Source organism: Penicillium canariense (assembly GCF_028826845.1).
Source record: "Penicillium canariense strain IBT 26290 chromosome Unknown utg000008l_segment0_segment0, whole genome shotgun sequence".
In the NCBI taxonomy this organism is placed as follows: domain Eukaryota; kingdom Fungi; phylum Ascomycota; class Eurotiomycetes; order Eurotiales; family Aspergillaceae; genus Penicillium; species Penicillium canariense.
The window spans coordinates 228,866-243,545 of NW_026622735.1; the positions used below are offsets into that span (position 1 = coordinate 228,866).

At 48.2% G+C, this 14,680-nt stretch overlaps 3 protein-coding genes across 3 annotated transcripts; 1 reads left to right on the plus strand and 2 right to left on the minus strand.

Annotated features, from left to right (window-relative positions):
- Positions 1-1,805: 1,805 nt before the first annotated feature.
- On the minus strand, positions 1,806-9,157 carry GbpA (the record flags this gene model as incomplete). Its single annotated transcript, XM_056692226.1, has 6 exons — positions 1,806-3,148; positions 3,217-3,987; positions 4,039-5,705; positions 5,798-6,134; positions 6,193-7,626; positions 7,687-9,157. 6 exons carry the CDS (start codon positions 9,155-9,157, stop codon positions 1,806-1,808), a joined length of 7,023 nt encoding a protein of 2,340 aa, XP_056538183.1.
- A 535-nt stretch (positions 9,158-9,692) lies between these two features.
- Positions 9,693-11,035, plus strand: N7482_010103 (uncharacterized protein; the record flags this gene model as incomplete). Its single annotated transcript, XM_056692227.1, has 2 exons — positions 9,693-9,945; positions 10,002-11,035. The coding sequence occupies 2 exons, from the start codon at positions 9,693-9,695 to the stop codon at positions 11,033-11,035; spliced, it is 1,287 nt and encodes a 428-aa protein (XP_056538184.1).
- Positions 11,036-11,975: 940 nt separating this feature from the next.
- N7482_010104 (uncharacterized protein) lies at positions 11,976-14,033 on the minus strand (the record flags this gene model as incomplete). The annotated part of the gene is made up of 4 exons (XM_056692228.1): positions 11,976-12,201; positions 12,254-13,519; positions 13,572-13,734; positions 13,835-14,033. 4 exons carry the CDS (start codon positions 14,031-14,033, stop codon positions 11,976-11,978), a joined length of 1,854 nt encoding a protein of 617 aa, XP_056538185.1.
- Positions 14,034-14,680: the final 647 nt, after the last annotated feature.

The window sequence follows — 14,680 nt, forward strand, 5'->3', positions numbered from 1 at the left end:
GCTTAGTTTCTAACGAACCCTAGGCCTAAATACCTCTACGCTATCGATCGAGTTATCTCCTACCTCTACCAGACGAAATCTAGGGCTATTATATACCGTATACCCTCGCATCCGTCCGAACTACACAGAGAGATAGCGGAGATACAGATCTTTAGTAATACATCCTTCGCTAATAACTATAACCGAAAGAGCTCGGAGGGATACATCTATATAATATATAGTAGACCGGTTAATTAGAAGGCTTCTAAACAGACGACCGTCACTACCAGCACCACCGAAGCTAAATTATTAGCGATCTCATCGGCAGGGAGATCGCTATACATATAGACTCGCTTATTTAAAGCGATTAATTACCTACTAAGTCAACCCGTCGCCTTAAGATACGATAACCAGTAGACTATCGGTCTATTAACTAAGGAAACACCTTAACTACGTACTAAGCTTCGTCACGTCGACATCCACCACCACTAGCTTCGTTAGGAAGTTCAGGCCGGTAGAATACCAGTACAGTAGGTACCAACGGGCGATATAGTGGCCGATAGGCTTACTAAGCTGCTACCTAGGCAAAAACACACTGAATTCGTTCGTTTAATAGGTCTAGAGGATATTAAACGGCTATTAGAAGCTTCGCACACCTAGGTAAGATAGGCTACGCGCAGATTAGGCGAAATTGGCCGCTTACTGAGGGGGTATGTCGAAATATATAGAGTGGTAACTTACCACTAAGAACGGGCTTATTCATCAAGCGCCCAGGTTTCTTATGTTTTTATATATAATACTGGCTTACAGAGAAACTCAGGCTTTGTAACAGCCGAGTATCGGCCGCACGGACAGAAATACGTCCGTACAGCCAGGGGATAGCTATTCAACAGGCAATCCCCCTGATCTTCTATCATCATCAATCTGATCAATTATCTCTCGTCCCATTGGACATCTTTCATACTAGCCCATACAGAATCAGCCCATTCTGTCAAGATGCCTCAAGTACTTACCTAGTGTCAGCACATGAAGGGGTAACTTACCGCTAGCAACTGATTGGTTGCTGATGGGCCCACATCGTCCTATGTAATAAGGGAGCTGAGCAGCAATGCAGGCTTTGTCACAGCTGAGTAACGGAGACACATCAGACACATCGAATAGCGGTGTGGCTCAGTGTGTTTTTGTAACAGCGCTTCTCCTCCCGTCTTTCTACTGAATCACTCAATGTTATTCTCCTATATTGGTTCCGCTTGATATCATTCGTCATCTTTGCTTACTAGGCTATACAGCATCAGCTTGCCCTGATACCTAGTTAAGCACTGACCTATTCGGCACCCTAGCCTGGCACCACTGTAGTTTCCATTGAGGTGCGGGGAAGTGGGGCAATTTGAGTATGAAAAGGTGATCAGTATATTGCGGATGGTTGCCTGCGAGCCGCCAGAATAGCTCGCCACCCTGAGGGTATATATGTTATGGTATCTACTTGCAAGTTGGAGGGCCTATCGAGCAGGTAAGGAGGAACCAGTATAGTCAATTTTGAAGCAAAGACTAATTCTTAAGGAATCAGGAAGATATGGGAAGATGTGGGATTTATACTAGAGCATCCTGTGGAACACGCTAGCGTAGGGGTATTGGTGATGCTTCGCCATGGGTTCGATACATGATATGCCAAGGAGCACCACGTCTCCGGAGCGGAGCGGGGTAATCCCGGAAATACCTAGGTAGAAGCGGAGGGTTATCGGCGAGGTCCCGGGGGTCAGGTGTGTCAAATGCAAAGCCACAGGTCTTCTATACAGGGAAAGCCTCGACATGTCACCAGTTGAAGATCATTGCAGTTGAGCATCCGAGACATAATGACTTCCACCAGCGCATCGATACCCTCCACTTTGTTTGATCCATCGATATCCCACAGGACAAACCCCCATTGTCCTTAGTTTATTCTGGTTAGCTTGTTCCTTGCGACGGGCCTCGGCCATGGCTTCTTGCTGCTTTTCAAGTTCTCGGGCGATTGCCTCCTGTCTCCTCCGTTCCAATTCATGCTGCAATCGGGCTTGCTCGTGACGTCTCCTTAAGGCATCATCCGCTTCTCTTCTTGCTTGTTCGGCCTCTCTTGCCGATTTGTCCTCTTCTTCTTTCAGCCCCAGAATCTTCTTCTTCTGCTCTTGCACCTCTTCTACCACACGCAATTCCTCCTTTTCTGTTGCTTCTGCCGCAGCTTTGTCTTTGTTCAACTGCTCCCAGACTTCGTCTGTAACATCAGGGTCGCGCTCCGAAGCTGCAGCTTGCTGTTGTATCTCTGGTTCTATCGCCGTGTTTGACTCGGCGCTGGCTGCCATGTCTGCTTTAGTGAATTTGTTGCTTTCCACTTTGGTCACGGGTTGGTCCACGGATTCAGAGCGTAAAGGAAGCCTCTTCTGCTCTCCAAGTTTGATTGCAGTCGAAGAACGCTGCATCGCCTGGTTCTCGCGGTTAGACCGCTCATGGAGCATGGAGTCGAGTTCTTCAACCACTATTTCTTTGCTCAATAGCAACTTCTTTCCATTGGGTGCTTGAAGCGAGTTCAAAGCCTTCGCAAAAATGCCCTTTGCCAGAGTTCCAACATCTCGTGCGTTGGCCCAGCTTGCCGTTCGTGAAAGAAAGTCAAAGCGATGCAACATCTCCTTCGTCAGTTGAGGATCCAGTCTTTGCAAACAGGTGATATCGAATTCCACCTGTGATTTATCCAAAAGATCTTTCTTTTCTTTCGACAAGATCTCATGGAGCAACTGAATACAGTCCCTGGGAGATAGCGGCTGGAATTGAATAGACTCCGGGAAGCGACTGGTTAGACCAGGGTTGACCGTCATGAGCTGGTTAATATCTGCATCATAGCCGGCCAGAATTATGATCAACCTTTGGCTGAATTTCGGCTTCGTGATGCAGTCCACGAGTTCATCCATGGCCTCTTTAGCAAAGCTTCCTTTCGTGTCCGCAAGACGGTATGCTTCGTCTATGAACAGGACTTTCCCAAGGGCACCCTCCAATAACTTTTGGGTCTTTGGGCCGGTTTGCCCGATATATTGACCTATTAAATCCGTTGCTGAGGTCTCGACCACCTCGTTCGAAGCCAACAGACCCATATCGTAGTAGACCTGCCCCATCTTTCTGGCTGTGCTTGTTTTTCCAGTTCCTATCGATCCAAAGGTCAACAGACTTGATAGCAGTAAGCCAATAAAGCTTTAAGTGGAGTTGACATACCCGGTGGTCCTCGAAAGACAAAATTGAACGGCAATTTCTCCCGAGGGTTCATATTCAGCTGCCTTAGGTTTCTCACCAGCTGCTGATAACCAACTAGTTTAGCAACAATGTTTTCACTTCCCACCACCCCTTCAAACATTTTGGAAACGCTGGCGTCATTCTTGTCCGCGCGATCAAAGTTCTCATCGAAGTCGGCGGCATCGAGGTTAGCGTCGGCGGTGCGACTCTTGGATCTGCTGGAGGAAATCCGCTTCTGGTGGTGCATCTTTGCTGTATTGAGCAAAATATCAATCTCGCCGGCATTTCCAAAATTAGGACAATTTCGAGCCCTCTCTAGCATCTCTGAGACCACACGCCGAGCGCGGTCGGTAACACCGTATCCCTGTTCTTTCAACTTTAGATCCAGAATAAGATCCAGCTCTTGCTTGGTGAAATCCTCAAAGACAAAGGCCTGGTCCATGGGAAAGCGCCGGCTGAGGCCTGGGTTGACATTTTGGAACATCTGCTGCATTTGGTCCTTGTAACCTAGAAGTAGAACACACCGATCATCACCAGGTGTGCTCTGTACATCGGCCACGATGGTATCAACGACAGCACTCCTAAATTGGTCAGTCCTGGCCCCTGTACCATCCGATGACCCTCCTGAAAATAGCCCATAAGCTTCATCAATGACCAAAACTTTGCCTAATGTAGCCGCGAGGATTCCTTTCGTGTTTTTCTCTGACCCTCCTATCACGCTGTCCACAAAGTCGGATGGATTCTTCACCACCACTTTGATACCTGTTAGTAATGTGAATATGAAATATGAGCTTTTATGCGTACCTTCGCCATTAGATAAGAAGCCGATGTCCACGAGGATCTGGCCATAGATCTTTGCGATTGAAGTCTTTCCAGTCCCAGGATTTCCGAGGAAGACCCGATTGAGACTGTATTCAACCAGGGGCTGTTCATCAAGCTCACGACAATAGTTGTAGCGCATTGTGCCCACAAGGGCTTCAACTGTCCTTTTCACGGCATCCAATCCAATCATGTCTTGCAGTCTCTGCCACGATTTCGATGATTTCAGCGCTTGCGATGGATCTGGGCCGATCATATCCTGCCAATCCAGGAAAAAGTCGTCAACTCGCAAACCTTGCCGTCTCTGCTGGCTGAGCCGTTCGGATTGTCGCTCGGAAACCTTTGCCATGGCATTCTCAACAGCCCTTGCATTTGCGAAGCCCTCACGCCCGCGCCCACGTCCGATTCGGCGAGCGGCAATGCGGCAGTAGAGGCCCCCGGGGCCACCATCGACCTTCATTTGCTTCTTATATGTCTCTTCGATCCACCTCTCCAAGATTTGCATCAGCTCCATATCGTCAAAGTCGTGGAATTTCAGCTCGTGTGGGAAACGGCTAGAGAGTCCAGGATTGTGACCAAAAAACTTTTCCATCGGTCGCTGATATCCCGCAAGAATGAAGACGATTTTTCCTGTGAGATTCTCAACCTCAGCCAAAAGGAAGTCGACGACCTGGCTTCCTCCAAAGCTGCTGTCTTGTACAAGCTGATAGGCTTCATCAATGAAAATCGCCCCTCCCCCACTCTTGAGGAGACTCTCGATGATTTTCTGACATCCCGAAACACCCTCGTTTGCCAGCCTTGACCCAGCAGTCTCAACAAATGTGTGTCCAGGAATGATTCCCACCGCCGCCAAAAATTTGGCATAGAGGCGGGCTACCGTCGTCTTGCCAGTCCCAGGATTCCCAAGCAGCACAGATCCAAATCGCTCACGATTTAGATCGACGTTTTGCCTGACAGAAAGGTCGACTTTTGATTTGATGGCCAAGAACTTTGCTTTCACCGACTCTAGTCCGATCATGTCCATCAACTTGTCGATTTCATGGCTCTGGGCATTGAGAAACTTCTTTTGATGGTCCCAGTCGCTTCTGGCCTTTGAAGGCTTTTGGCTCGGCATCGCTTGTGGCTTTGATCTATCGCTGTGCTCATTGCTGCCAATTCGAGGTTGCTTTCTGGTGTCTTCTCCAGTATCTATCCCAGTGAAGCTCGGACTTGCTGGTACTTCCCTGGCACCCTCGTGTTCAATGGCATCTTTTGCATTTTTCGTCACTTTCGGAGGATTTTTTAAAGCCTCGATCTCCTGGTGATGTTGTTCAAGAACTCGACTACGCTCCGCGTTATCGAGATCATCACGTCGCAGACGCCTCAAATGGGAAGCTTCGTCCTGAGCTTCCGCGAGCTGCTGGGCATACGCAGCTTGCTTTCTCTGCCGTTCCGCCTCTAGTTTAAGATCACGTTCACGCTTGCGCTCCTTTATAAGATCTTCTTGACCGCAGAAGCGACATGCCCGTTTGGCCTGGGCACACGGGAGCGATAAAGAATGACCACGCGGGCAGTCCCATTTCACGAGTCTTGTACATGTCATTTTGGAGTGGTCCACAAGCTGATGGCATTTGGATTGGCATTCGTGAAGTCCGCAACTGAGCTTCACACCACTATTTGAGCAGTCAATATCTGGAAAAGATTGGGATGCTGGGGGGAGGAAGGCATCTAGAATCCGTGATAAAGATAAACATAAAAGACCTACCAAGGTGCAGAGCATCCTCCATCTGGGGCTTCCCGCTCGAAGTCCTCTGATGTCTGAAGGATCGCGTTTTTTTGAGGGTGTTTCTCACACCGTACAGGCAATCCATCGTATAGTTGCCCATTAGCTTTGAGTTGATCGATTAGTGGCTTCCAGGCCTTTTGTCCCTTTCTGCTAGAGACAAAAGTCTCCGAATTTCCCACCATTATCAGGACATCTCGGGCCCGCGAAAGCAGGACATTCAGTCGCTCAGGGGCAGCCATGAACCCTATGTCGCCGCTTTTGTTGCTTCGAGTGAGCGATGCTATGACAACCTCACTCTCCTCTCCTTGGTAATTGTCTATTACGCATGGTTAGATTCTTGTTTCAGACCCCGACTCCTCATCCGGTATGCTTACCAATGGTCGAAAGTTTAAGTTGACGCTTGGAGTGATTGGCGCCCGCCTGTGATAAGAGCCCTGCGCGCACAAGATCGTAGGAATCAAGATCATTCAGCACAGGATCATTTTGCTTGCTCAATGTCTCTTTCAGAAGTGAGAGCTGACCAAGATACGGCGTGAGAACGACAAGATTGTCTGTTCCATATCCTTGCTGTCCGAGATACTTGACAATCTTCAAAACAATGTTTGCCTCGAAGATGTTTTGCTTGGAGTTTTTCGAACCTTCATCTCGGCGATCAGAGATCTCTGCGAAGCCTGATTCGAGGTGTGAATGGTTGAAGAAGATCACCCGATTGCATAGCCCTCGTGGCTTGGGACGGGTCTGGGTTGACTCGGCGTCTTCCAATCCGGGATACGTAAGTCTGCGCACAAGCCCTGAGATCTCGGGACACATGCGGTGTTGCTTCAGCAGTGTTGTGTGCGGGTACCCAGCTTGTATAAGTCTCTCAAATAGAGACACGTTCAGGTCATAGCCGTCTCCCTTTTCAGTGCTCAGGGCATAACTATTAATCTTCGGCCGGAGTTGCAGATGATCCCCTATCAAGATCAAATGCTTGGTCTCCGGGGCTATTGCTGTGAGAACATGAGACTCCAGAATCTCACCCGCCTCTTCAAGTAACACGATCCCAGGAGAAGCACGTCGGAGATCTTCAGAATACATTGCGGCAGCTGTTGTTGTACAGCCAATGATTCGCTTTCGATTCAGAATCTCCCGGGTCCTCTCACCCAAGGCAGCGCTCAGCTTTTTCTCACACTTGTCGAGCAATGCCATTTCGACGGCCAAAGATGCAGCTTGCTCGTGAAGCAAAGCCCGTTTCCAGCATTGGACTTTCTCATCTCGCACCTTCTGCTCTAGCGCCCACACGCTGTGGCAGCGGTCGGGGAGCAAGTCATAGACAAGCTTGGGGATTTGTCCTTTCGTCCACTGGTCATAAAGATAGTCTTTACTGATTGCCTTTCCACCCTTACCAACCATGCTCATTCCGCTCTCGTCCTCGGGGACGGTCAACGCTTCAAAGTACTCAGGGTCTTCGAACTCCAGATAATCCAGTATAGATGCAGCATCGACTGCAAGTTTCTGGTATGCTTGGAAAGAAGTTTCCAAGGCATCCTGTTGGTTCGATCCCTCATTATTGAGTGTGTTGATAGTATCCCAGGTCGATTGAGCCCTCCTGTGGGATGACTTCTGCTCCTTGAGGGTCAGCGGCTGGGTTCTTGTCGTGAACTTGGATCCCATTCGAACAATGTCCGAGGGATCGATTCCAATATCCAGCAAGTCTTCTAAAAACTGATCCAAAGCGTGATTGGTGTAGCACATAACCAGTATCTTGTGTTTGGTGTGGTCATGGAGGACCTTGGACAGAAGGGCACCTATGAATGATTTTCCAGTCCCTGAAGCTCAAATAATCAGCCACAAAAATCAGAGAAGTCCGAAACTTGGTTTCAAAATACCTGGAGGGCCTTGAATTAAACTCAGTCTTTGAGTCAATCCTGCCAGCAGAGACTCGAGTTGCGATGGGTCCAATGTAATGGGCTGGGAGGTTTTTAGGATGTCTTGGATATTGCGTCTATACATTTCCTGCAATTCGTTGACCACCTCCCAAGGAGCCAAACTTGACTCCTTCATCGGTTGGTCTCTTTCATAAAGAAACAACTCTTCCGTGAGAGGAAACTCTACTCTCTCCTGTAGGCATTTCAAAATGGGCTCGTAGGCAAAAATGGGTGTGTCAACCACCAAAAAGTCCACATCGTTGTAAAGCTTGAGAAAAAGGAGTGATTTCTTGAGTGCCTCCTGGCCTGCAATTCGCAGCATGACTACAGGAGGATCAGATATCAGGGCATCAATGTCCCTTTCGATTGTAGCAAAAGCCACAATTTCCGTGTCTCGAATCAAGCATCCAAACGCATGGTGCTTAACAAAGTGATGGGTGTTTTTCAGGAATGTCTTTCGGTCTTCTTTTGGTAGGTTCTTGAGCTTCTCAAGGCCTGACCTGGCGGTGACACCTACCTTGCATGGCCGAAGATGGTTTTGCTCGCTCGAACTGGAACAGACACGAGCCAGAGAGAGACCTCCGATGCGGAATGCAGACCGCCGCCCCTTCTTTGTGCCATTTGCGATTTGAAAATCATCGCGGAGCCCCGACAGCATGTCCTCTCGCAAAAGACGAAACTGATTGTCAACATGGCTGGCGATGCGCTGGCTACCAGATAGATGTGCGATTTCATCCACGCCTCGGTAGAAGGGTTTCTCGGTACATCCCATCTCATCAGCAGTGGGCAAAATGGCTATCAAGCGGAAATCAGGAAAGTCATTGTTATGCCGACCGCCCGCTGTGATTTCGGAGGAGGGTAGAGCAGCTGCAGAGGTCTTCATCTCCAGGAGGTACTTGATCTTATGCCCTTGGTTTCGCAGATGAATCAAAGGCGACAAAAAAAGCGAACCATCATCCACAATGGCCTGGGCATCGGCCCTGATATCCACCGCGGATGAAGTGGGCAATGACAGTAGCTCGGTGGTCAACCAACATAGGGCCTGCGTCCCATCTTCATCCAGCTTTCGGGTACAAAAAGCCTCCACAAACGAAGTCCAGAGGGTGCGAGGCTCCAAAATGATAAGGAGAAGTTGTTCGAGAAACAGGCCGTTGCCCAGAAGCTTTACTTCCGGATGGTTCAAGAATTGGATGAACTTCGCAGTATAACCGTTGACGAAGACCGGTGTAAGGTTGAACCTCAATCCACTCCGAAGGGCGCCGAGAGCGCTTGGGCTTGCGATGAGTCTCTCAACTGCAACGCAGCGATCTTTCTGGTCCAGAATAGCTTCGATGAACCGCTTGAAGCTGCTGAGATTCTGGACTTCCTCCTTTCCATAAAGAACTGCTCCAAAATATCTGGCCAGCCGATCCGATCGGATATTCGTAGACATGGTGAGAAAATCCTAAGATGGATGACACTGAATGGTAGATGGTTGCAAGAATAGAAGAAACCTCTTCCAAATCAAATCAAGTAGCTTGGCTGAGGCACGGGAGACAATATTGGGCAGCCTTGGGAAAGAGCAGAGCCGCTGCTGTCGGAGGCTGCCTCACTTACCCTTGACAGCGAAACAAACTGCAAAGGTGAGGGGTTCAACCTGCAGGCTTCCTCGTTGCTGTCCAACTGTTGGTTCGTTGGTACAGCTGGCATGAAATGCGGCATGGGTAGCTGCGCCGCCTGCGCCACCGAGATAAGTCAAGGCAAATGATAGTCTGAGCCAATCGGGAAAGGACGTGACGTGTTCAAAGGAATCCATCTAGATCCTGGTAGATTATTGTGATGCGCGAAGCGCCTATGAAAGAATACCCTTCGGTCTTCTTATAGCGCAATCTTTACCGACCAATTTCTTCATTTTGTCACAACCATCACCCCACATCGTTTGCAATTTCATCTTTGTTTCTTCTTTCCTTCCTCATTAACCTCACAAAATGAATCATCTGGCAAGAGGAAATCGTCGGTACCATGGAAGAGGAAGAGGGAAATGGGGAGGTGGCGGAGCTCGGAGACCCGCCATACTTCCAACTTTAGCTCCACCGCTGGGCGAGATCCTCGCAACAATTCAACATGACGACCTTCAAGAACCCGAAAGTCAAGAAAATGATCCAGCGAGAATTACGAACAGTCATTATCTGACATCCTACAACTGGCTTAGCGGAGCAAACCGTGAGATCATCGTGCCAGGTGAGAACTCCCATACTACGGACAGACTACTGTTGATCACTAAAACATCTTGCAAGGTGAACCACCGGCGTGGACGCCTCTTTCTGATCCTCCTCAGCTTCGAGAAGATTCCGGCCAATATTATCGTGATCCAAACGCTGCGCGATTTCCCACCTACCCACTGGAACCGGCGATCCAAGCAATACTGACGGAGAAACCGGAGTTTCCCCTAAGTAGTGTGGATATAATCGGATGTGGAAGTACACTGGGCAATCTCTTACGCTTTGCACGTGGTCAGGCTCATCCTTTCAGGATGCTTGTTGAGGTAGTCGGCAACACCGTATTCTTCATCAGAAGGGAAAATTCGCCCACTGAAACCCTCGTTGATGTCCGGGGATACGGACATACATTTCCAGAGGCATACACTTCGTGGAGCATGAGTGTTCAAGGGTCTGAGTCCCATCAGCGGCTCGTCCATTATGATTTTTCCGGCATGAGCTGCTTAGTGCGCTTCGAGGTCGACGGTTTCCTACCTGACTTGATTCCGGAAGACTTGAAGATGCAGAAAGACCCCACTCCTGAGAACGGTGATGTCAATGCAGAAGACCTTGTGTCGCATATTCACGGGTTTATGATTTCGAGCGCGCACTCAGCCACCACGAATGCCGAAACAAAAGATCTCAAAATCTCGAACAAAGGTCGCCATATCCCACAATGTGGGGTCTTTGACTTGAAAACTCGTTCTGTCAAGAAAATCAATGTCAATACGATTGCTGAAGAGCTGCCGCGGTTGTGGATCAGGCAAATTCCCAACTTCGTTCTTGCATACCACACGTTCGGTAAATTCAATGACATTCGGATTCAGGACGTGCGCGAAGAATTGAAGCATTGGGAGGAACGTGAGCAGCCCGCTTTGGTCAAATTCGCCAGCTTGCTGCAAATGGTTGTCTCGTTTGCTCGTAGTTCAGATAATGGCAGGCTTGAAATTGAGCATGAGGAAGACGAGAAGGTCCTGAATCTGAGAGAACCGGGTGGAGTTGTCGACAGGGTCTTGCCCTCAGTTCTGACAAGCGAGTGGGGTTTCGGGAATAGTTCTGGGGAAACCCCTTAGCCGATTCGATGTATTTACATTTGATCTTGATAGAGGATCACCCGAATCAACTACTATATCTCGGCTTTGGCGGAGAGAGCTAGACCTCGCTCTGGTAAATAATAGGGAATGACACTCGTAAATCAATAGCTGGATTAAGGCGCTCCGCAATAGGCTTCACAATCAGTGAGCACAACTTCTCTTGCTTCCACTGGACGTCAACTAGAAAAATTGGCGAGCCATCTGAGTATTGAGGTTTTAAATGCAGCCCATAGGATGAATCTTCGCCCCCCCCCCTCCTTCCCGACCCGCAGGGTTTGGTTCCACTCACATCGCTGCGCGTTATTTCCTCGGTCGCAGTAGAGAGAAGACCCCCTCCCGGGAATAGGATACTCCACTTTTCTAAAATGGTTTATAGTGGAGATAGACCTATAAGGTGAGGCTTTCAGTTTGCCATCAAGCACCTTAGATCATCGGCAGGAGCGTCACACAAAGGTCACGTATTTAAAGATCGTTCGGTAGGCAAAGGCTTCCGACTCCAATTCAATGGACGCCTTGCCAAATTACCGCGTAGTTCCAATAGAATTGGTTCCTCTTACTTTGTAGGACAGTGAAATTTCTTATATTGGGTGCAATCAAATTGTGTGCCACTGTAGTTGAAGCGTGCAAAGTGCAGATATTACGTTAGACTGTGCTAAATTAATACACATCTTTCGGAAATAATGATTATTGCGGGGCACGGGGTACTTCAATCCGCACATAGAATACCAATACACTCAATTTTCCGAACTTCATTTATTCATTTGTAGTTGTTGACCGACTACTGAAAATCTCCCAAAGTGCGCTTTTCCTGTTTTGGTATTATGAACGGTTTGATGTTTTAATTCAATTAGGAAATAGATCTGTGCAGTCCCATGCGGGCGTGGAGCCACTTCTGCTCACTCTGCCCCAAAATAATTGGCTATTGAAAGAGACGTTGGAGTTCCTGCGAGCCTTTTGGGAACTTGAGGATCTCCTCCGGGGCCAGCATTTCCAAAGGAAAGAGATTCTGCCATCTCATATCCTCATAAAGGAGATACTCAAAGGCTGGCTTTGCTGCCGTGCTGATCTCCCGAAGCATATTTCCCTGCGATTCCTCGAGGATTTTCACAAAATTTTCGAATTCTTCATCCACCGGCGAAAGAATACTTGAATGGTCAGTCTATAATGCGACCATCTCAATTAGGGAGCAAAACGCACATTTTCTTGACAATTATTTGGCAGTCCACATCACCAGAGCGATCGAAATGAAGTAGGCCGACGATAGCATCTCCGAAGTGTGCTGCTAATATGTGTAGACGTTGTCCAAATTTTCGAATTTCCAAAACTTCTCGACGCTTCCTTCGGTAAATTAACGAGCCGGGTTCCAGGTCCGGAAAAATATTACCCATCATTCTGTTGACTACGATTGAAACTTCAATCTTCCGCGGATTGCCCCTTGTTCTTGTCTGGGTGATAGGCTCAGTATGTGATACTCGGATAATCGCAGCTTTCGAGGTGTGTTCAACAGATTCGCTGCTGCACCGATACAGATGCAATATATGATTCCATCGTAATATTTCAAGAAAAGTCTCGTTAGCTTGAATTTCACCGATGACTTCAAAGCGTTCGTTATTGGTGAGATCACGCGATACCCATCGTCGGCTGTGGCCGCTGAGCAGTTGGTCCCCCATTTTTCTTGTGTATTCAAGAGCCTCCCGAAGAGCAACAAGTGATTGAGAGCCACCCACATGAACCAAAAAAGTGCAGAGACTGCAAAACAATCCTTGATCCAAATTTAGCAGCTTTTCCTCAATTTTGGGGCTGAAGTAAGTGTCTTCTGGAGGTGGTAACCCCTGAGCAAGAGCCATTTCAGCTTCTTGACACAGTGATGATCTGAACTCGCCGCCAACACGCTTATTCTTTCTCTTTTGTATTTCCCCCCTGCAGTTGTTCTTTCGCTTGGCTAGGGAGTGGCGACTTGGGCACTGCTGAATGATGGCCTGGCCTAGGAAACTATCTGGCTGGCATACCTCATCACGAACCGTCTGAGCAACATCAACACTTTGAGGAAAAGCATAATGCTCAAATTGTTCAGACAGGTTTTCGACCTCATGGAGATTTACCAGATGTATCTCTCGATGCGCTAAAGGATGTGAGACATCGAGCACCTGTCTCGCCTCCACCGGTCGGCATGAGTCCACGAACAAGGGGGACTGCGAACGTGGGCTTGTGAAAGGGAGTCCGTCTGCAAATAATTCTTTGAGACCCCCTTGTTCGTTGTAAAAACTCTCAAAGTTGGATAACCCGCCCCAATCTGATAGCGGTGAAATCTCCGGGAATGGGGTAGGACCTTGGCCCGAGAAATCGACGTCGCCATCTTGGGCAGGGCCGCTTCCCGCTAACGAGGGACTAGGCCGCGAATCGCTCTGCTCATCCTTGAATAGTTCCATTAAGTTGAGCTTATCACGGTGCTTATCCAGGATACTGCTTGCTATTAGAGATCGCATTATGTTTAGAGTTATTAGAGCAGACACACCCGAGAGCATAAAGGCCCCTGGCCACAGATTTGAAGCAATGTGTTCTGAGGTATATTGCTCCAATAAGCGCACTTGTAGCCAAGGCAAGAACCCCGGACGAGCGTCCACCAGGCCGAGGATCGAACCTCAGGTGCATGTCAATGCCAGTACGCTTTGCTATTTCTGCACGGTGCTGAGTAGCGTTAATACGAAATTTAAGTTTTGATGTAAAGTCTCGATGGTATCAGCTCTGCAGGTCACATAATGGATTGAGAATATTCACCGCGAGATAACGCCATCAAAGCACCGCTGAAATCAATCAGGAATCCGGCCGCTCCCAAGCCCAGCTGGGCTAGTTTTCTATTTCCATCCGGCGCGAGTTCATCTGCTCCAGCCGCGGTGAGCGCAATGTGAATTTCCGATTCCGATAACTCTTGACACCCGACCAGCCTTCGGATGAACTCCACAGAGGCTTCGCTCATGCCTAATATGAGGAGAAGAAAAAAATGATAATGATATATCAGATCCCACGAGTATGAACCTAGAAAAAGCCCGCTCTCGACATGAGCCGTTACAGCTATTTATAATGAAAACCTATACTAGCGAGGGAAAGAGTGGCGCCTGGGGAGGCCGTGTGTCTGATTGACTGGTCGTTTTCTGGCATACGAGTGCACACAACCACGTCACATAATCTGATTGGTGTTCAGGAGAGGAATTCTGACAACGTAAATGTGTATCCGACACATCAAATGCATCGTTGCACACATGTCACAAGAGGCCCATTTCGACAGTTTGGAAATCGCTCAATTTTCCAAGTATATGAGTCAAGGTTAAATGGGTGTTATTCCCAGCAGTATATGGCATCACATCACCCTAGTCAATATCCATTAGGCTTGCCGACCTCTATCCCCAACATGACAGTTTCCGGCCACACAGCTGGAAATTATTCGTACGCAGGATTTAATTCGTGCAGGTAAAATCGCATGAGGAGTATACATATTAAGGATGATAATAACTATTGGTTTCTGGTTTTAGTCTAGTGTAAGCATCGTACTCCGTTTTAGTTATCAATTATAAAGCGTATGCATTACTTTTATGCTAGGAAGGTAAACTTATCGCTCTCACACTT